This window comes from Nelumbo lutea, chromosome 2, assembly GCF_056320005.1.
Source record: "Nelumbo lutea isolate HS-2025 chromosome 2, American lotus-T2T, whole genome shotgun sequence".
NCBI classification, from domain to species: domain Eukaryota; kingdom Viridiplantae; phylum Streptophyta; class Magnoliopsida; order Proteales; family Nelumbonaceae; genus Nelumbo; species Nelumbo lutea.
The window spans coordinates 101,696,155-101,719,382 of record NC_142685.1 but is presented as its reverse complement, the minus strand read 5'-3'; the positions used below and the strand labels follow the sequence as shown (position 1 = coordinate 101,719,382).

Genomic DNA, 23,228 nt, shown 5'->3' with positions numbered 1-23,228 from the left:
CCAAACGAATTAATATAAAAACACATCAGTCTACAATATTCACAACTTCTAATAAACCAAGAACACATAATTCAACATCAATCACAAAATTGTCAAAAGCAACACCATATTCAACTTATTAAGTAATACACATAACACCAATATTCACATCCATTAAATAAAAAACTACAACCATAAGAAAATAAATCCAACACCAACAAGAGCCATTTTAATTTCTTGATTCCAACACTTAATCATCAATGTTGGCAAGAGGATGTTCCTCGGTCAAGCATGATAATAACACAGAAAAAGGGGGATTAAGATGAATAGGAATTAGAAGGGATGTTCCTTGGCAATCTCATTGCCATTTTAGCATACTATTGTAAGGGGGACGTGCTATTGCACACAAGTAAAGATGAAAGGCAAAAACAAAGTACCACTGATTTAACTTTTTATGACCTGCACCACAACCAATACATATATATAAACCAGAACTGAACTGATCGGTTCAGTTACCCGGATTTCTCAGTTCAGATTGTTGGTTTCGGATCAGAATTTCAGTTTTTCAGATTTTCATGAGCATCCCTACAGCCTTGTAGGTAATAATGCATGTAATAAATAAAAAAGGCGTATGCCAATGATAAGATTCATCAGCTTCAACAATGTGTGGAGCTAGAGAAATGACTATTGTGGTGGATTACAGATCTAGACCCTGGACAAGTATTTCTTGCTTCCAGATCCCATTTTCACAGGGAAAACATCAATCCAGGAGAAACTTGTTTTGACTGACTAGGTTCATCATAAACTACATGCATGGATTCACTAACATGATAACACAAGGTGAAGTAGAACCGTGCAGTTATGGACATGAATTGAAATGCTCCTTTCTTTTTAGTTAAAATGTTGGCAGCATGCTAATTTTGGAACAAAAACTGAATCCTTAAAATTAATTTGAAGAACTTGCTCTTTTGAAATTATGGTAACCCCGGTAATAATAGATAAGGATGGTTGCAATTGGAGGGTTTTGGTTGTTAAGAAGAGGGTGATTGTTGCTGACATTTTCTCTATATTGTTAGTCAAGTTATTACTGGTTCACCCTGATTTCAAAGAAGTGGATAAATCATCTTTTGGTTGTGATTTCTGGCCCATGTTGGACTTACTTAGTTATGTTATGTGAGTTCTTTTGAGTTTTGGTTTCAGAGAAGTAAAAGAAAAGAGGAAGGAAGGTTACTGAACAGTTCAAAGAATGGATAATACTACTAATGGATGACAAATTAATAGGCAACTTTGGGACATGTAAGATATTTGATAGTGAGAGGCCAAATGGTAGAGATATAGATCCTCAACCAACAATGGATGACAAAGAACCATCAACCAATCTCACTTTATCTCTATAGAGAGAAGGGTGTATGATTGGAAAAGGGCTAACTTACCAGTCATGTGGTTTAAAGCACGTGAATCAATAACCCATGGGGATTCCAGAGTGTCAGTAGATACAAGGAAAGCAGAGGCTGAGTTACCTGAGGAGGAAGCAAAAGAAGTCAAAGGTGTGGATTCAGAATCTTCCTGGCGAAGTGTCCTTCCATACTGCTCCAAATGGTCACAGGAAGAGTTAATAATATTGTTATGCAGGAGAGAAGAATGGAAGAAGAGAGAAAAGAGAGAGAGAAAAAGAGAGAAGAGAGAATTGAGAGCAAAAGATACTACTGGCGGTGCCAGCTTTTTTAATATATATACTAGGGCGACAACAACTAAAATAGAAAAGAGTAAAAGTACAATAGTACCCCTATAGTACTATACATAGGAAAAATAACAGTTGTTAACACTCCCCCTCAAGTTGGGACATAGATGTCAATCCAACTTGTCACATAAATCATGATGCCATGAGTAATGTAGTCCTTTTGTAAAGATGTCTACAAGTTGATCTTTAGAGCTGACATAGGGAGTACACACTTCCCCTATATAACCTTCTCTCTGATAAAATGCGTGTCGACTTCGATGTGTTTAGTTCTATCATGTAGCACAGGGTTAGCAACAATGTTTATGGCTACTTTGTTATCACAGAATAGGGTCATAGGTCTGTCCAATAGAAAACCCAACTCACTCAACAAATTCTTTATCCACATAATTTCAACCACTCCATGAGCCATTGCTCGATATTCAGCTTCAGCACTGGATCTAGCTACCACACTTTGCTTTTTGCTTCTCCAGGTAACTAGATTTCCTCCTATGAAGGTACAATAGCCGCTAGTTGACTTTTTGTCATTTAGGGATCCTGCCCAATCTGCATCAGTATACACTTCAACTTTCAAATGTCCGTGCCTTTGAAACAACAAGCCAGCACCTAGAAACCTTTTAAGATATTGGAGGATTCTTTCTGCTGCTTCGCAATGAGTGGTCATAGGGGCATGCATGAATTGGCTAAGGACACCAACTGCAAAAGCAATGTCTGGGCGGGCCATAGAAAGATATAACAATCTTCCTAAAAGTCTCTGAAACTATTTCACATCCTTGATAGGTTCACCTTGGCAGTCACCTAATTTATGGTTAGGATCAATAGGGGAATCAACTGGCTTCACACCCATTTTTCCTGTATCCTTGAGTAAATCTATGACATACTTCCTTCGAGAAATGAAGATACCCCTTTTTGAGGGGCAACTTCAATTCCTAGGAAATATCTTAGAGGACCTAGATCCTTTACTTCAAATTGTGTGGCAAGAAAACTCTTCAGCTTTTGCCATCTCATCCTTCCAGTTGCCAGTGATAATTATATCATCAACATATACTATCAAAGCAGCAATTTTTCCTTCTCCCCTTTTCACAAGCAATGTGTGATCAGATTGACATTGCTTGTATCCTTTCTGCTGAACCGCTACATGGAATCTGCTGAACCAGGTTCTCAGTGATTGTTTCAGCCTATATAATGACTTCTTCAACTTGCACACATTTTGTTCATTACCTTGAGTCTGAAAACCAGGGGTTTGTATCATGTAAACTTCCTCTTCAAGGTCACCATTCAAGAATGCATTCTTGATATCAAGCTCATGTAGATCCCAATCAAGATTAGCAGCAAGAGAGAATAGTGTTAAACAGTTATATGCCCATAGCTCCAATCAGAATGATGTACATTAAGAATTTATTGTAAATGAATAAAGTACATATTTGATTCATGTTCCTGTGGTGTGTTTCTGTGTAATACCCTTAAACTGGACATTTATGAGACTTGTGTTAGTTTAGAATGTTCACAGCCATTGGATAAGTCTAGGGAGATTTATCCTGCCAAGGCTGACACTGGTGTGCTACCAAATGTTGGGGTGGCCTGTCTCAGCCACCAAGGTGAAACCCAAGGCACATGCAGTGTAGGATTAATTGAATCTTTGAAACGGACCAGATTTCTAGTATTGCCCTGGACCTTGGAGATTGATGGTCAAAACTGGAAAATTACACCTGACCCCTAGACTTGATTATAACACTACACTAGGTGTCAGATTGGGCTATCTTTGATATGCCAATCAGTGAGATCCTTAGCGGGGGTCAAAACCTAGGTATGTTGGGACAGTTTGAGAATTCATCTGAGTGGGTGATCATAGGGACAAGATCAGCCCCTTTGTCGGACAAAAGTAATGATCGGTGATGCACTCTCTCTGATGGAAACCAAGACTGTCGGCAGCCGATTTCAATCGTTGAGATTTGTTTTGCAAAATATATTTTATATGAGATATAAAAATATATATATTATGGTTTCTAATTGTTTGCAAAAAGGTTTTAATTCCCGAGATCCATGTGAGTAGGGAGTGCAACACTGTTCCTTGTAGCTGAGGGAGAGGTCCTCTCTTGTCGGGCAGTATTTGATCATTAAGGGTTGAGAGGTTAAGTGTAAGACTATTGAGGGTAATACCTGATGGGTTAATCTTGCATCTGCCCACAGTCCCTGAGTGTTACAAGGTGGCTTGGCCCAGGGACCAGTTAGGGTTAGTGTTGGGCCCATAGAGCCCATGTGATGGGTTTCAGGGGGTGCACTGTCCATAATAGTGTATTCGGCCAGGCCTTGTAACAAAGGCTAGGCTGAACCCATGTGGCTGATGTGTAGATCAATGTTTGGGTCCCACGCCATACAAGGAAGCCCAACTGGGTAGCAGTTTGGAAGGCTAAGAGAGCTAAGAGAGCACATAACATTATTGGGCCTAAAGCCCATTTCGAACTGGGCTGATTTGATCAGTTAAATAAGGAGCGAATTCTAAGATTGGATTAGCAGATAGGATTGGGTCTTAACCCTATCCACTCAAAGAGTTCAGATCTAAATATGATTTAAATCTGGAAACCTCCTAAAGAGATTAGGAGAAGGCTAATCTAAACTACAGATAAGATAAGGGTTTACCCTTATCACTTAAAGGGAATTCTGATCCAAATATGATTTGGATCATCAACTCCTAATAGGATTAGGAGCTGATCCCTTTAAGGTTATAAAAGGAGGGGGCGGCAGCCTTTAGATACAAGATCACCACTTGTCTTCAGAGCTGAAATCACAAAAGAGAGAATTCAGCACATCTGCGAAAATTCTCTCTTGCCGCCTCCTTCCTGTCGCCGCCACACCTGCCAGTTCGATCTCTAGTTCAGTGGGAGAAATCAAGATTGGATCTTGATATCAGTTCCTTGTGAAGGGACTGATAGGAAGCTGTGCTCGTGTCGTCCTGCTAATTCTTATGAAGGATTAGGTTCTTGGGAAGAACACTACTGATTCTGCTCCATCCTGCACTGCGCCATTTTCAGTGGGAGCAGTCTTTGGATCCTTCCTTGGGCGTGAACACCTTCGTTGGGAGATATTATTTCTCCATATCAGGTATATCCCTCTCCTACTGCTAATTCTTATGAAGGATTAGGTTCTTGGGAAGAACACTACTGATTCTGCTCCATCCTGCACTGCGCCATTTTCAGTGGGAGCAGTCTTTGGATCCTTCCTTGGGCGTGAACACCTTCGTTGGGAGATATTATTTCTCCATATCAGGTATATCCCTCTCCTACTGCTTTTGTTCAGATCTGGTTCGGTTCATGGTTCAAGATTGATCCTTGAAAAATATGATTTTTCTAAAATAGGGAATACGATTTCCAGTAGGATGAAGAGAAATTTTCTGAAATTCGCCCATTCTATTCCGCAAGATCCGGGCGTCCATAAGATGGATATCTCATCCCTTCAGTGGTATCAGAGCCAGGTTCAAGTCTTGAACTGAATTGGATCAAATCTGAACATGCGCAAATGGGCAGAAGGTGTTCTACCCGATTTGCGTAGATATAAAGTTTTTTCTGGAAAATTTGTTTCCAGTTGATGGGTGATTAATCTAAAATTAAATTTTATAAGTCTGATTATTATTCAGAATTGTTCTTTATAATTTTCTTGATTTTTGGGTTGTTCGTACACATGGAGATCGAAATCTTGATTGGTGCAGGAAACCTGCAATTTTGCAGATTCTTGATTATTTTATTACATTTGGTCTGCAATTTTTTTTTTTATTTTTAGACTGAATGTATAGGCATTCGATCTGATGAAATTATAATAGAAATTAGGTTTTCTATTTACTTTTATTTTGGACCGAAGATGGCAGCGCAAGGAAGGAGATTTCGCAGATGAGAGAATTGCTATCTTCGATTTGCAGTTTATGAAACTGCAAACTGTGATCTAACCTTTGTTTTGCAGGATTGATTGTGCAAACAGTCCTATCTGACTGATTCTTGAATTTCTTTTATCAGTATTTAATTTCAAATTAATTTCTTGAATTAAATCTTTAATTAAAGATCAAACCCTAGACCCATTCGAACCAAATTGGTCCAAACTGGTTGGACCGAATCTAGGGTTCGATTAAGGCTTAACGTCAGCCCTAATTCTCCCACTAATGGGCCTAAGGATTGATAATTAATTGAATATTTAATTCGGCCCAACCATCGTCTCCGTCACTGAGAAAGGAGGGAAATCTCAGAGATGAATAAATGGGAATGGAACATAGACTAAAAGCCATATCTATGTAGGTAACTTGAATCAAACAAAGGTTGTGGACTAATGATTTTGTTGTTTTATCAGAAAATGGCAAACGGTCAATTTGCAAAGCTTCTAGATGATAACAAGCTTAAGAGCCCAAACTAATGCTGACTGGTACAGAAATCTTATGTTGGTCCTAACTTCTGAAAAGTTAGATAAGGTGGTGAAAAATCCTGCCCCGGAGCATCCGGGTAATAGGGCTTCTGAGGCCCGTAGGAGGGACTACCAAGATTGGGAGGATAAGAACTCCCTAGCCCGCTGCTTTGTCATTGCCTCACTAGACAACTCAATACAGAGGCAGTTCGATCAGATCGAACTAGCCAAGGACATATTGGACAGTCTAAAGACAATGTATGAAGAGCAGAACCGTTCTACTCAACAGAAGGTCCTGAAACTGTTCATAACCGCACAGATGTCCAAAGGGTAGAAAGTTCATGACCATTGTCTTCGAATGATGGGCTACATTAACGAACTTGAAGCCCTTGGATCCGGGCTAGATATTGGCACGCAAGTGAATGCCATCCTGAACTCTTTGCCCTCTTCCTTCAATGCGTTCACAATGAACTATAACATGAATAAGTTGAATGTCAGTGTCCAGGAACTCAGCAATATGTTACAAAGGGCCAAGGATTTACTAAAGAAGGATGAGCCTATGGTTATGCTTGCTGAATCTAACAAATCGGGCAAGAAAAAGAGAAAGGCAAAGAAGCCACAGAAGAAAACTACCAAACCTAAAAAGCAGAAGAAGAACAAGGCATCTGATGTCTGTCACTTCTACAAGCAGACCGGCCACTGGAAGAGGAACTGTCCTGTCTACCTGGAATCTAAGAAAGGTAACATCGAAACTTGTTTCATAGAAACTAATATGTTAGTTACTTCTGTGTCCTACTGTGTTGACTCCGGGGCTCCAACTCATGCGTGTAACTCACTGCATGGGTTCAAAGTTAGCAGAAGATTGAGTGAAGGCAAAGTGACACTATTCTTGGGAACGACTGCAAGTGTTGCAGCTGCGGCAATAGAAACCGTAGAATTAGTTTTTAGAGGAGTGCTTGTACTTAAAGATTGTCTTTATGTACAGAACTTCAGAAGAAATTTGATTTCTGTTTCCAAACTGTGTGCTGATGGATATACTGTTTATTTTAGTAATGTGATTACTGTTAAACGGAATAACAAATTCATCGCATGCGGGGAACAGGAGAACGGTCTCTATGTTCTACATCGTTCTCTGGAAACTAACTTAACCGAAACTACGTCGGTCGAAAATCCCAAGAAAATAAATCGTGATACAGTAAATCCCACGTGCCTCTGGCATTACCGACTTGGCCACATCGGTGTTGACCGAATCACAAGGCTGGTAAAGGATGGTCCTTTGGGTTTTCTAACTGTAGAAAATCTTCCCACTTGTGAGCCTTGCCTTCAAGATAAGATGACTAAGCGGCCATTTGACAGTAAGCCTGAAAGATCTGCAGGCATGCTTGACCTAATACATACTGATGTATGTGGTCCCCTGAGTGTTAGGACGCGAAATCAACACGTGTATTTCATCACCTTTACAGATGATTTTTCACGATATGGTTACGTGTACCTAATGAGACATAAGTCTGAGTCATTTGAAAAGTTCAAAGAATTCAGACAAGAAGTCGAGAAACAATTAGGGAGAGAAATTAAGGCCCTTCGATCAGATCGAGGTGGCGAGTATCTCTCTGACAAATTTAGGGACTACTTAAAGGTCAATGGGATAATGTCACAATTAGCTCCTCCTGCCACACCTCAACTCAACGGTGTTTTAGAGAGGAGGAATAGGACCTTGTTGGACATGGTCCGGTCACTTCTCGCCCACTCAGAATTACCCACATCCTTTTGGGGATATGCATTAGAGACTGCTATCAACGTACTGAATCGGGTTCCAACCAAATCGGTTCCTAAGACTCCATATGAACTATGGACTAGAAGGAAGCCAAGTGTGAGACACTTGAAGGTTTGGGGTTGTCCTACACACGTTAAAAGAACAAGTGCGGACAAGTTAGAATCCAAAACCAGTCATTGCCTATTTATAGGCTACCCAAAAGATTCGGTGGGTTATCTATTCTATGACCCAAGTGAGCAGAAAGTATTCTGCAGTCGAAACGCCCAATTCTTAGAAACCGATTACATCTTGGACACCCATCGTCAAGAAATAGTTCTTGATGAGGAGAGCTCAGGTGCAGTGGGAGATGTCCCACAAGCTCCAGGTAGTGACCAACCTAGGAGATCCACTCGGGTATCCAGGCCATCAATCCGATATGGTTATGACCAGGATAGTTACCTGGTGGAAGCCTTGACTAGTGAAGAGGATCCCGTAACTTATGCAGAAGCTATGTTAGACATAGATTCCCAAAAGTGGGTGGAGGCCATGAGAGCTGAGATGGACTCGATGGAGACCAATGGAGTCTGGACTCTAGTAGATCCGCCCTCCGGGGTAAAAGCAATTGGTTGCAAATGGATCTACAAGAGGAAGAAGGGCCCCGATGGTAGGATTGAGACCTACAAAGCTCGTTTGGTGGCGAAAGGGTACACTCAGAAAGAAGGTATCGATTATGAGGAAACCTTTTCACCCGTGGCCATGCTCAAATCCATTAGGATCCTGCTAGCTGTAGCAGCATACCATGACTACGAGATTTGGCAGATGGATGTCAAAACCGCGTTCCTGAATGGAGATCTTAATGAAGATATCTACATGCAGCAGCCGCAAGGCTTCATCGCTGCTGGTCAGGAACACATGGTATGTAAACTTAATAGATCCATATATGGACTTAAGTAGGCTTCTAGGAGTTGGAACATCCGTTTCGATTCTGCTGTCAAAATGTTTGACTTTGTGCAGAATCCGGATGAGCCCTGTGTTTACAGAAAATCCAGTGGGGATAAGATCACCCTTTTGATGTTGTACATGGACGATATCCTATTCATTGGGAATGATGGAGGAATGTTGACTTCGGTCAAGGTATGGCGATCACAGCAGTTCTCCATGAAAGATCTTGGAGAAGCTTCAGGTCTTCGACTCTATAGAGATAGATCGAAGCGGACAATTGGATTATCCCAGGCTGCTTACATTGACAAAATTGTCAAAAGATACAGCATGGAGAACTCCCTGAAAGGAAATGTTCCTTTCAGGCATGGAGTCACTCTTTCCAAGAAGATGTCTCCCAAGACTTCTGAGGAGATTGAGGGCATGAAAGACGTTCCCTATGCCTCAGCCGTAGGGAGCATCATGTATGCCATGCTGTGCACTCGCCCGAACATAGCACAGGCGGTGAGTGTGGTAAGCAGATTCCAGGCCAACCCAGGGTAGGAGCATTGGACTGCTGTGAAGAACATACTTAAATACCTTCGAAGGACAAAAGAGTTTTGTCTGGTATTCGATGGTAGTTCACTACAAGTTCTAGGGTATATCGATGCCGATTTCTAGTCGGATCCAGATGATAGAAAGTCTACATTTGGGTATGTTTTCACGATAGGATCGTGTGCTGTTTGCTGGAGCAAACAGGGGTCCACTGCAGACTCCACAACCGAGGCCGAGTACATTGCCGCAAGTGAAGCTACCAAGGAAGCCTTGTGGATGAAGAAATTCATACACAAATTAGGAGTGATTCCGTCCAGCACATCACCCATCCCATTGTTGTGTGACAACAATGGAGCGATCGCCCAGGCTAAAGAGCCTCGGGCTCACTCGAAGTCAAAGCACATCGAGAGGAAGTACCATGTATTGTGGGAGATCGTTGGTAGAGGGGACATCCTAATTCAGAAGGTAGCATCAGCGAACAATGTGGCATACTCATTGACTAAGCCACTAACACAGAAGGTGTTTGAGAAACACGTGGAAAGTATGGGACTCCGGCTTGTACTGGATTGGACCTAAGTGCAAGTGGGAGCTGTTAGACAGTTTTGTATGCCCTTAGCTTCAATCCAATTTGATGTACTTTTGACATTTAGTGTAAATAAATAAAGCACATGTTTGATTCATGTTGTTTGGTATATTTCTGTGTAAGACCCTAAAACTGGACACTTATAGAGACTGGTGTTAGTTTTAAATGTTCACAGCCATTAGATAAGTTTGGGGAGATTTATCCTGCCAAGGCTGATATTGATGTGCCACCAAGTGTTAAGACCCAAGGCGCATAGTATGGGATTGCTTGAACCCTTGAACCGGACCAGATTTCCAGTATTGCCCTAGACCTTGGAGACAGATGGGCAAAACTGGAAAGTTACACCTGACCCCTAGACTCGATTATGACACTTCACTAGATGTCGGATCGGGTTGTCTTTGATATATCAATCAGTAATATCCTTAGTGGGGGTCAAAACCTGGACATGTTGGGGCAGTCTGAGAATTCATCTGAGTGAGTGACCATAGTGACAGAATCAGCCCCTTTGTCGGACAATGGTAATGATCGGGAATGCACTCTCTCTGATGGAAACCAAACTGCCGGCAGTTGATTTCAATCGTTGGAATTTTGTTTTGCAAATATATATATATATATATATATATATATATATATATATATATGTATATGTACGGTTTCAAAAACATTTGCAAAAGGTTTTAATTCCCGGGATCCATGTGAGTAGAGAGTGCGGCACTGTTCCTTGCAGCCGAGGGAGAGGTCTTTTCTTATCGGGCAGTGCTTGATCATTAAGGGTTGAGAGGTTAAGTGTAAGACCATTTAGGATAATACCTGATGGGCTAATCTTGCACCTGCCCACAGTCCCTAGGTTTTTATAAGATGGTTTGGCCCAGGGACCACTTAATGTAAGTGTTGGGCCCATAGGGTCCATGTGATGGGCTCAAGGGGGTCACTGAGTTTTTCAGTGAATTCGGCTGGGCCTTGTAATAAAGGCTGGGCCGAACCCATGTGGTTGGTTTGTTGATCAATGCTTGGGTCCCACGCCATACAAAGAAGCCCAACTGGGCAGCAGATTGGAAACTAATTAAACACTGAACACTTAATGGGCCAAAAGCCCATTACGAGCTGGGCTGATGTGATCACCCATCTATGGGGCGAATCTGAGATTAATGTTAGTAAAAAGGATTGGGCTTATGACCTTATCCACTTTGGGAGACCAAATTCAAATCAGATTTGAATCTGGTAACCTCCTGATAAGATCAGGAGTAAACTAACTTAATCTGCAGATAGGATTAAGATTATCCCCTATCCAAATATTGATTTGGATTGGGATAACTCCTAATTAGGAGGATTTATTAATCAAGAAGAAAGGAGGAGAAAGCAAATTCGAATATACCAGATTTCGAACCAAGTTTTTCCAAGAGAGAAGAAAGTCTTCTGAAACAGAGATTTGATCTCAAGAACTCCAAAGAGAAGAAAAGTTGTTCAGCCATCTTCGTCCCAGGAGTTCTCCTCCAGCCGCCGCCAACCCCTCTTGCAAGATTCGATCTTTGTAGGAGAAAGAAGTCAAGAAATCAGTTCTTGACATCAGTCTTGCAGAAAATACTGAAAAGGATTCAGTGTTCAGAGTTTCCAGTGGGTTCTTGTGAAGGATCCAGTGTGTAGGACGCACCCTGCTGGTTCCGTTCCATCAACAGTTGTGTCATCTTCAGAAGGAGCGGATCTTGGCATCTTCTTTGGGCGTGAACACCAACTTTGGGAGATATTGTTTCTCCGAATCAGGTATAATCCTTCCTGTTCTTTAGTTCAAATCTGGTTTGATTATGGTTCAAGTAGAATCCTTAAATATTGTATTCTAAATTTAGGGAATATGATTCCCAGTTGGGAGAAGGTAGAAAAATTTTTTAAATTCGCCCACCCATTCCGCACCTTTCATGGCGTCCATTAGATGGATCCTACCAATCTTTTAAATACTACTAACAGAAAACAAATTAATAGAAAATTTCAGAACATGTAAAACATCAAAGAGGGTAAGGCCGAGAGGGAGAGAAATGGTTCATTGACCAGCTATGGTAGTGTGTGATCCATCAACTAGTCTCACCTTGTCTCTTCCAAAAAAAAGGTGAAAAGTTTGAAAGTAAGAGGGCGTACCAGTCATGTTTCGACGCTCTATATTCAATGATCCAGGGTGTCAAGCGTATGAGAAGCAACATGGAAAGTTGTGGCAGAGTTACCTAATGTAGATGAAAATGAAGTTGAGAGAGGAGCATCCATCTGACAATTGCTCTACCATAGAGCTCTAAATGGTCATGGGAGGAATTTATGCTCCCTTGGGTCAGATCCAAAGGAATGTGTTTGAGTCACAGTAGCAATGGGGGGTTGATTCTCCTGAGTAGCCATGTTTTCCATAGTGTGTTTTCTTGTACCTTGCTGTCCCGACTTTTTATTCATATCTGAACCTTGCTTCTTAATCAGATCTTGAGCCCATTTTAGCTTCCCATGAAGATCTCAACATGTGTCTCGGGTGTGTCGAGGTTTTTGGCAATGAGTACACAATTTGTCCTTGTCATCCACCTTTTTCTGAAGATCCCTCTTCTTAAAAGTATTTCCCCCATTGGTAGTAACACTCCCTTTCGCTACTAACACAACTGCATCTCCTCTAGAACTGTTCATCAAATTCCTTCTGCTTTCTTCTGATTGTACAAGAGCATAAACTTCCTAAACTGATGGAAAATCCTTGCTACCTAGGATCTGGACTCTGATAGATTCATATGTAGGGTTCAAACCATGTAAGAAAGCAAACACTCTCAGTTGGGAGATAAGTTTTTTGTACAGTTTTGCATCTTCATCACACTTCCAGTCCACACTCTGATAATGATCTAACTCCTTCCAGACAGAGGTCAAGTCTGAGTAGTACACAGATAGACACCTCTCCCCCTGTTTACAAGTAGACGATTCTGCTTGTAGCTGGTAGATTTTTGCATAGTGATGCAGTTCCGAATAGGTTGATTTTGCTTGTTCCCAAATCTCATTTGCCATTTCAGCCCACATGAAATTCCTTCTTATTTGAGGTTGCATAGAAACTAAAAGCCAGGACATGACCATGCTATTTTCCTAGTTTCATTTGTCATATTCAGCACTCCCAGAATGTGGTTCTTTGATTCTCCCATTAATATAACCTATCTTTCCCTTTGCAATGATGTACAGCTTGATCCCTCTTGACCACTCTAAATAATTTAAATCATGAAGAGGAATAACAGCCATGGGAAATGATAAGTCCACACCCCCACTCATTCCATTCAGCATTGAGGAAACACCGGATATAGCAGAATCTTCACCGCTCATGATTTCTTCGGAAACACACCTCTTTTTGTGAAAACACAGGTGCTGTTACAGCACTAACATGTCATCCCTTGACCTACAAGATCAACACAAGTGTTGCCACAGTGCATACAGGTCATCTCTTCACCTACGCATCAACAGGACTGCTATTACAACAAGTACCGGTCACTTTCTGACCTTCAGTTCACCATAAAAGTTGTTGCAGCACACAAAAGGTCCTCATGACCTACAGTTTCACAGGGATCAGTCGACCCCACAAAAAAGGAAAGAAAGAGGTGCTGATCACCTCACATCCAATCAGCAGACCTAGTACAGGTTCTGCCTTGGCACACGACCAGAAAAAAGGAGAGAGAGAAAAGTTACTTCAGTGTGTGAGATCTTCAATCAGCCAAACAGCAGATGAGGGCGGCCGATCTAGAAATCTGGTGCGAAGAAGAAAAAAAACTGTTCACTCGACTTCTCCTTTCAGATCTGATAGTCCCACTCTGATACCATGTTATGCAGGAGAGAAGAATGGAAGAAGAGAGAAGAGAGAACTGAGAGCAAAAGATACTGCTGGCGGTGCCAGTTTTTTTAATATATATACTAGGGCGACAACGACTAAAATAAAAAAGAGTAAAAGTACAATAGTACCCCTATGGTACTATACATAGGAAAAATAACAGATGTTAACAAATATCCTCCTTGAGATCAGAACTAAGAGGGAAACCCTGAGTAGAACTCATAGTAGAAAGATTATTGAGAGACTCTTGAGATGCTAAGTTTGCTGAAGTGAACTTCTTTTGACTTGGTTTCTTGTTCTGCTCATGTGTTGATTTCTTGCTCAATTCTTGCTCCCATTTAGGTTTTTCATTCAGTTCCCAACAAGTCCCACAGGTATGCCTAGATTTCTGGCAATGGGTGCACCACAACTTATCTTTACCATCCACTCTTTTTTTACCTTTCCCCCTTTTTGCCGAGCTTGGGTTATTTTTTGTTGTTAGAGCAATTGACTCCCCCTCAAGAGCATTCAAGCTGATCTCCTACTTTCCTCAAATTGCACTAGAGCATATACCTCTTGGACAGAAGAGGGGTCCTTACTGCCCAAAATCTGCACTCTGATAGGTTCATACATGGGATTTAGCCCTAGAAGGAAGATAAAGACACGCTGCTGAGAGACAAACTGTTTATAGGCTTGGGCATCTTTCTCACTCTCCCACTCAATACTTTGGTAGTAATTAATTCTTTACAAACTGAAGTGAGTGCAGAATAGTAAGCAGATAAACTCCTTTCCCATTTCTTACATGTTGAGGATTCTGCTTGAAGCTGATAAATTCTGGCATAATGTCTTTGTTCTAAGTAAGTGGCCTTTGCTTGGTCCCATATTTCTTTTTCGTTTCAACCCACATAAAGTTCTGCTTAACAGAGGGTAACATAGATGTCAAAAAGCCAACACATAATCAAGCACTTGGTCCCATTTGTCATATTCAGCAGTGCCAGCTCTAGGTTTTTTCACTTTTCCATTTATATATCCAGCTTTACCCCTGGCTGTGATGTACAGCCTCGTCTCCTTGGACCATCCCGAGTAATTTCTACCATCTAAGGGGGTAATATACATTAAGAAGTTTGTTGTATCCTGGCCACTGTTCAAACCACTCTGATTTGAAGTGGTCCCTGAAGTTGCAGAATCTTCATAAGCCTTAAGTACTCACTTATCAACAATCACCAATCCTGTTCTTACAGCAAAAACACAGACGACAACAGCTCCTACTTCGAAGAGTAATTTTCCCCCCTTTTTTGAATCAAAATGAAGTTCCAGAAAGTACAGCACTTGCTGTTACACACATTAGCAGGTCTACCAGATCTGACCAAGTCTAGTACAGGCCACACAAAGCATCAATAGGGCTGCTGTAGTACTTCAGTAGACAGAACCAGGTCATTCATGACCTACAAAGATTCAACATTCACACAGTTCTGGATCTACAGATCCACAAATAGGGTTCAGACCACCCTTATATCATTCGGCCAAGGCAGACCACTGCCTGTTCTTGGTAACCAGACCAAGAACTAAAGAAAGAAAGGGCTTAGTTCTTGTTCTTGCTCAGTTCGAGTAGGACTCTGGAGATTCCAATCCCAGAACAATAAGAAAACAGGAAAAAACAACCACCGACCTCTTAGAGAAGATTCAAAGCACCACTCACTGATTTCTGGTATTAGTTCAGTTGAGTTCTGATCAAATTGTGAAAGAAAGGAAGCTGCCGAAGTGTTCTCAGTGAAGGTTTGACCAGGTTTCTTCCACTCCCAGTCCAGTGAAGAAGGGAGGAAGCTTCAGCCAGAAGAGGAAAGGTTTTACAGAGCCCTACCTTGCTCTGATACCATGATTCAAGAGAAGTAGAAGAAGAAGAAAAGAGGAAGGAAGAAGAGAGGGAGAGGAGAATAAGGAGATTAGAGAGACAAAAAGTCCTGGTTGGCGGTGCCAGCCTTGTATTTAAATCTTAGGGTAGCCAAACATAACAAGAAATAAAAGAAAGAGAAAAGTTCCCTTGTGGCACATAACAACTGAACATACATCAAATTTCATTGCAAATTGCAGTTTTCTTTGTTAATTTCTTTCCAAGGTGATATCACCTTTTTCTTGTATTTTCTTTATGTTTTAATGAAATTTTACCTTTCCTATAAAAAAGAGGCACAGAATAAGTGGAAGAATTCAAAGATATGAAGAAGGAGATATTCTCTTAAGATTTGCTACAGTAGAAATCGCTGTTTGGAAATCTAGATGAATTCCTTGTGAAGAGAAAGAAGAAGAAGATGAAGAGTTTCAGCAGTAGAGAAGAAAAGAGAAGAAAGAAAGAGTAGGATGTCAACCAGAAATGAATTAGGTCTAGCCACCAACCTCTCATTATATTCTATACTTAAAAGAATTAGAGATTTACAAGAATAACCTTAGTAGGGCGGCTACTAAAGTAGCTGAACAGTCACAACTTAAAAACATAAGCTAATGGGCCTAAAGCCCAACAACTTCCTAACTTAACAACTTAAAAAATAAGAGCTAAATAACTAGGCCCAATAACTAGAAATCGGCCCAACTCAACACTCCCCCGCAAGTTTGGAGTAAATGTCACACATTCCCAATTTGCATAGATCATGCTCTAGCTTGTTCCTTGCAACTCCTTTTGTGAGTGTTAGAATGCTCGAGTCAGGGGTATTTTGGTCATTCTGGATTATGTTCTTGAGAGTGAAAGGTCTATTGTATCTGTGTTTAAGTTATGTGTCCCATCTTCTATGAGGGACAAAATGGTCTTTCCTGTAACTCTATGTTTTTGAACAAATACAAGTGGGTCAGCTAGGGAAGTGTGATTTTGACTCTCTTCTAGTCTGGCCGAACATTTCTTTCTTCTTCTTCTTCTTCTTCTTCTTCTTCTTCTCTTTTCTTTCTTCTTCTCTACTTCAACCTAGAATCTGCTAGGGTTTACTAACATGGTATCAGAGTTGTAAGGTCGTATCCTCATTTCTTTCTTGCTGCTGTTCTCTTTCTGGGTTCGCCGCCAACTTTCACAGTCATCTTCTTCCTTTTCGACTGACCTGAGTGGAGGTTCGATAAGGGGCTGAAAAGGAGTTGTCGTTTTGTGGGCCTGGAGGTGAGGATGCCTCCGATCGTTGCTGTGGTGGTCGTTGGAATGGTATACTAAACCCTCTATTCAGAATCGAAGAGGGCTGAATGTGTACAGGTATGAACACTACTGTTGTTTGTCCAAGTAAGGAACTGCGAATGTTTCTTTTTGTTTCAAAAGTTGGTTGTGGTGGTGCTCAATGTGACTGATATGGATCTCAGTCGTGTTCCTCTGCATTTCTCTTCGTATGTATGTTGAAAGAAGAGTTGTCGACTGCTGAAGTTCACAACAGCAGTAGATTGGTGGTGGTTGTGTCATGGTGATTGGTGTATCTATGTTTCAAAATATTTAAAAGTGATCTCCTATACCTTGTGTGTAATCAGTTCTGCAGTGTGCAGCCCAAGTGTTTGATGCGAGGACTGAGTGATTTCAGTCTTGGTGTGTTGATGGTGAATGGTCCTGCAGTGTGCAGCCCAGGTGTTTGATGTGAAGATTGAGTGATTTCAGCCTTAGTGTGTGGTGTGTAATGTGTATTTAAAGAAGCTAGAATTGGTGGTGTTATAAGTGAGATAAGTCTTGTGAAAGAGTGTGAGGTTGTGTTGTATATTTGAAGGTGAAATAATGAAGATGGCTTCATTTGAAAATGGGGATGATAACAAAACAGGTGTCATGCTTTCTCCAGACTATTTAAGTGTTCAAATGACATTCATCAAGTTGAATGGTGAGAATTATGTACCATGGGCAAAATCTATGGAGGTGTTCTTGAAGGCCAAGAGGAAGGTAAAACATGTAAGAGAGGAGAAACCTCCCTCTGATACCCCTGGGTTCAGTGACTGGGAACAAGTAGATGCACAGATAATGACATGGCTCTGGAACAGCATGGAACCAAAGATTAGTGTGAACTTCATGTTCCTAGATACAGCTAAGGAAATCCGGGATCATGCTAAGAAGTTATACTCTGGACAAGACAATACAACTAGGGTGTATCAGTTGTACCAAGAGTATTTCAATTTGAAGCAAGGGAGTCAAAGCTTAGAAGAGTACTATGCAAGTTTGAGGAACATCCGTAATGAGCTTAATGTGTATCATCCTCTAACATCAGATGTTCAGATCCAACAACAGCAACGTGAGCAGCTTGATGTGACAAGGTTTCTTGTGGGGTTGAAGGCTGAGTATGAGCCTGTTAGAGCAGAAATATTGGAAGGATCTGCTCTTCCCTCACTTGAAGAAGTCTTTGCTTGTCTTAAGAGGACATATATTGAGTCGGGAGAACATTCTTCTCTCTCTAACAGATCTAGTTTGGAAGTGACTAAAGGAGGTGGTCGTGGAAATAGAAGTGGTGGTGTCAGGAGTGGACTCCCAAGCAACCGTGGTGGTCACATGTTTAGCAGGGCTAGTGGCCGGACTGGAGGCCGAGACTCAGGGGGAGGTCCGGGAAGAGAAAGGAGTAATACTCAGAGAAAGTGTACACATTGTGGTTTAGAGGGGCACACAGTTAATTTCTGCTATGATTTGCATGGTGCACCCAACACTTGGGCTAACCATGGTAAGACTAAGGGTAGTGACACAATTACTGAAAGTCAGCAAACTGACCCAATCCTCTCCACATCTGCTTGTGCTTCTGAGAAGGAAATGGTGAGTGTTCCATGTGAAGTATATGAGCAGTTCATTCAAACATCTCAGCAGAACACCGCTACACTTGCCCATTCGGGTATGGCTTGCTTAGCTTCCAAAGACTCACACTGGATCATTGACTCTGGGGCCTCAGACCATATGTCTGGGACTCATGATGTATTTTCTTCCCTTTCCCACTCCTCCACATCTCAAACAGTTACACTTGCTAATGGTTCTACATCTCCTATCTGTGGTGTTGGTGATGTTAATCTCTCCTCCTTGCCTTTATCATCTGTTTTATATGTTCCTAAGTTTCCTTTTAACCTTATGTCTGTCAGCAGATTAACCAAGTCTCTTAATTGTTTTGTAACCTTCTACCCTTCTTCTTGTGTGTTTCAGGATCTCAAGACGGGGAGGAAGATTGGTGGAGGGCATGAAGTAGGTGGATTATATTACCTTGATGGTGGTGGTCCTCCAGTAGCTTTTCAGTCATCTCTTACTCCTCTTCAATGGCACTACAGATTTGGTCATCCTTCTCTCAAGGCCTTGAAGTTACTAGTTCCTTCCTTGAGTCATCTTTCATCATTAGATTGTGAGTCATGTCAATTGGGTAAACATCATAGAGTCTCATTTAGTCCAAGAGTTGATAGTCGTGTCTCAAGTCCTTTCTCTTTAGTTCATTCCGATGTATGGGGTCCAATTAAAGTGGTGTCATACAATCGGTATAAGTATTTTGTAATCTTTGTTGATGACTTTTCAAGGATGACATGGATTTATCTTATGAAAGATCGTAGTGAGTTGTTCCCTATTTTTCAAAAATTTTATGCTGAAATACGCACTCAATTTGGTGTTCATATTAAAATTCTTCGCTCCGATAATGCCAAAGAATACAACTCCTCACCATTTCAGCAATACCTAGAACATCAAGGGATCATTCATCAAACTTCTTGTGCCTACACCCCACAACAGAACGGTGTAGCTGAACGAAAAAATCGACATCTTCTTGAAACTGCTTGATCCTTGATGATTAATATGAATGTCCCAAAACATTTTTGGAGTGATGCTGTTCTCACATCTTGTTTTCTGATCAATCGGATGCCCATGTCAATCCTTGGAAGTCAATCCCCTTTCTCCGTGTTGTTTTCCACTTTATCTCCATTTCCTCTTACCCCAAGAATCTTTGGTTGTGTTTGTTTTGTTCAACACTTGGGGCCTGGGTTAGTATCTTTCTTGGCTACTCAATGACTCAGAAAGGGTATAAGTGTTATAACCCAAAATCCTATAAATTGTTTGTGTGCTCTGATGTCACCTTCTTTGAGTCAATTCCGTTCTTCTCAGATGTTGGGGTCTCTTCCTCTCCCTCTGTGGTTCCCCTTCCGGTACCTGTTGTGGACATCCTTCCAGTAGCTCTTGCTTCTACTACAGATGCACATCCTATGCCTGTTACTACCGAGAAGCCGCCAATCACTCAAGTGTATACCCGCAGAAGTGCATCGGGCCCTCCTCCACTTCAGCCCCTGTCGACAGATCCTACTACTGCTCCTTCTCCTTCAGATCCTGATCTTCCTATTGCTCTGTTAAAAGGTAAACGTACTTGTACTTCTCACCCCATTTCACACTATGTTTCTACTGCTCACATTTCTGCTTCTCATTGCAAATTTATATCATTACTCTCATCTGTTCCCATTCCCAAGACTGTCCAGGAAGCTCTTGCCTCCCCAGGGTGGCGGCAAGCCATGGAAGAATAACTCTTTGCTCTACAACATAATCACACATGGGAACTCACCGCTCTTCCTTCCGGTAAGCACACAGTTGGGTGTAAATGGGTCTACACAGTGAAGTTTCTTCCTGATGGCAGTGTGGAGCGATTGAAAGAGGTTGGTGGCCAAGGGTTATTCTCAGATGTATGGTGTGGACTATATGGAGACATTTTCTCCTGTGGCTAAGATTGGTTCAGTTCGGGTGCTGATTTCATTAGCTGCTATGGTGATCTAGTTGAGGAGGTGTATATGGAGCAACCACTAGGGTTTGTTGCTCAGGGGGAGTCTGGCAAAGTGTGTAGGCTCAAAAAGGCAATTTATGGATTGAAACAATCTCCACGTGCTTGGTTTGGCAGGTTCAGTGAAGTGATGAAAACCTTTGGGATGAAACAATGTCAGGTTGATCATTCTGTGTTCAGCTATAACTCAAATGATGGAAAAATCTTGCTAGTCATGTACGTGGATGATATTGTCATAACTGGGAGTGATAGCAATGGAATCAACAGGTTGAAGAAATTCTTACAGGATCACTTCAATACGAAAGATCTGGGGAAGCTGAAATATTTCCGGGAATAGAGGTTGCGAGGTCAAAACATGGGATCAACCTATGTCAGAGAAAATATGTTCTTGATCTACTTGAAGAAACAAGGTTGTTAGGTGCTAAACCAGCAGAGACTCCTATGGAACTCAATGCCAAGCTGAGTGTTAATGCGGGTGAAGAGTTTGATGATCCTGGAAGATACAGAAGGTTGGTGGGCAAATTGAACTACCTGACCATTACCCGACCAGATATATCATTTGTTGTGAGTGTGGTGAGCCAGTTTATGCAACATCCTCGGGTTCCTCACTGGGAAGCTGTTCTGAGAATTGTTAGGTACCTAAAAGGTGCTCCAGGTCGTGGTTTGTTATACCAAAGTGGAGGAACTCTTGAGATAGTAGGGTACGCAGATGCTGACTAGGCTAGTTCTATATCAGATAGGAGATCAACTACAGGGTATTGTACCTTCCTCGGTGGCAATCTTGTAACTTGGAAGAGCAAGAAACAAACAGTGGTGGCAAGAAGTAGTGCAGAAGCATAGTACAGGGCTATGGCCCATACCACATGTGAGCTAGTATGGCTGAAGAACTTGCTTCAAGAGATGGGATTCTCAATTCACAAACCCATGAAACTATATTGTGATAACCAAGCTGTTGTTCACATCTCTTCCAATCCCGTCTTTCATGAGAGAACTAAGCATATTGAGGTTGATTGTCACTTTGTAAGAGATAAAGTGATAAGTAGAGTGATAACCACATCTCATGTGAGCTCAGGAAATCAGTGGGCAGATCTTCTCACAAAGGGATTGTCTCGGGGAAGAATAGATTACATTTGTAACAAGCTGGGACTATATGATATATACTCCCCAGCTTGAGGGTGTGTGTTAGAATGCTCGAGTCAGGGGTATTTTGGTCATTCTGGATTATCTTCTTGAGAGTGAAAGGTCTATTGTATCTGTGTTTAAGTTATGTGTCCCATCTTCTATGAGGGACAAAATGGTCTTTCCTGTAACTCTATGTTTTTGAATAAATACAAGTGAGTCAGCTAGGGAAGTGTGATTTTGACTCTCTTCTAGTCTGGTCGAACCTTTCTTCTTCTTCTTCTTCTTCTTCTTCTTCTTCTTCTTCTTCTTCTTCTTCTTCTTTTCTTTCTTCTTCTCTACTTCAACCTAGAATCTGCTAGGGTTTACTAATAGTGAGAACATTAGCAAACTGCAGATCAAAAGAAATGTATGGGAGACAAACTTCCCTAGAAGTCACCCTTTCTTTGATAAAATGTCTATCCACTTCAATGTGCTTTGTCCGATCATGTTGAACTAGGTCATGGGCAATGTTGATTGTTGTCTGGTTATCACAGTACAACATCATAGGTTCTTCTGCCTGTAAACCAATCTCTCCTAACAGGGAACGGATCTAGAGGAGTTCTGAAACTCCATGTGCCATGGCCCTTTATTCAGCTTCAGCACATGATCTTGCCACCACTGTCTGTTTCTTACTCTTCCACGAGACAAGGTTACCCCCAACAAGGGTGCATACTCCAGAACTAGATCTCCTATCATCAAGGCATCCTGCCCAATCTACAAATGTATAAGCCTCTAGTTTCAACTATCCATGATCAGCAAACAATATGTCTCAGCCCGGGTGTCCCTTCAGAAAGCAAGAATCCTATCAACAGCCTCCCAATGCTGGATTCGTGGAGCATGCATATATTGACTTACCACACTTACTACATAGGAAATGTCTAGTCTTGTCATACACAAGCATAGCAGCCGCCCCACAAGTCTCTGATATCTCCCAATGTCCTTTGCTAGCTCACCTTCTGATGCATTAATTTTGTGATTCTAATCAATAGGAGTCTTGATTGCCTTTGTTCCATGCTTCTCTGTTTCTTGTAGAAGATCCTGTTAGACAGTTTTGTATGCCCTTAGCTTCAATCGGAATGATGTACTTTATGAGTTTATTGTAAATGAATAAAAGTGCATATTTGATTCATGTTCCCTTGGTATGTTTCTGTGTAATACCCTTAAACTGGACACTTAATGAGACTTGTGTTAGTTTAGAATGTTCACAGCCAGTGGGTCGGTCTGGGGAGACCTATCCTGATAAGGCTGACACTGTGGTGCACCAAGACGATTGGGGTGGCCTGTCTCAGCTGCCAGGGTGAGACCCTAGGCACATACAGTGTAGGATTAATTGAATCTTTGAACTGGACCAAATTTCTAGTATTGCCCTGGACCTTGGAGATTAATGGGAAAAACTGAAAAGTTACACCCGACCCCTAGATTCGATTATGATACTGCACTAGGTGTCGGATTGGGTTGTCTTTGATGTACCAATCAGTGAGATCCTTAGCGGGGCTCAAAACCTGGGTATGTTGGGACAGTCTGAGAATTCATCTGAGTGGGTGATCATAGTGACAGGATCAGCCCCTTTGTCGAACAAAGGTAATGATCGGGGATGCGCTCTCACTGATGGAAACCAAGACTGCCGACAG

At 41.5% G+C, this 23,228-nt stretch overlaps 1 protein-coding gene across 2 annotated transcripts in view; it reads right to left on the bottom strand.

Moving 5' to 3' along the window:
* LOC148872360 (putative NAD kinase 3) overlaps positions 1 to 23,228 on the bottom strand; it is a 106,015-nt gene that overhangs the window by 1,185 nt on the left and 81,602 nt on the right. The window contains exon 11 of one of the 2 annotated variants that reach the window (XM_088971720.1): positions 1,500 to 1,566. The exons of the other annotated variant lie outside the window; for it this stretch is intronic. Coding sequence (XP_088827846.1) covers positions 1,500 to 1,566 — 67 coding nt within the window. The remainder of the gene's footprint in view (positions 1 to 1,499; positions 1,567 to 23,228) is intronic. 2 annotated transcript variants of the gene reach the window in all.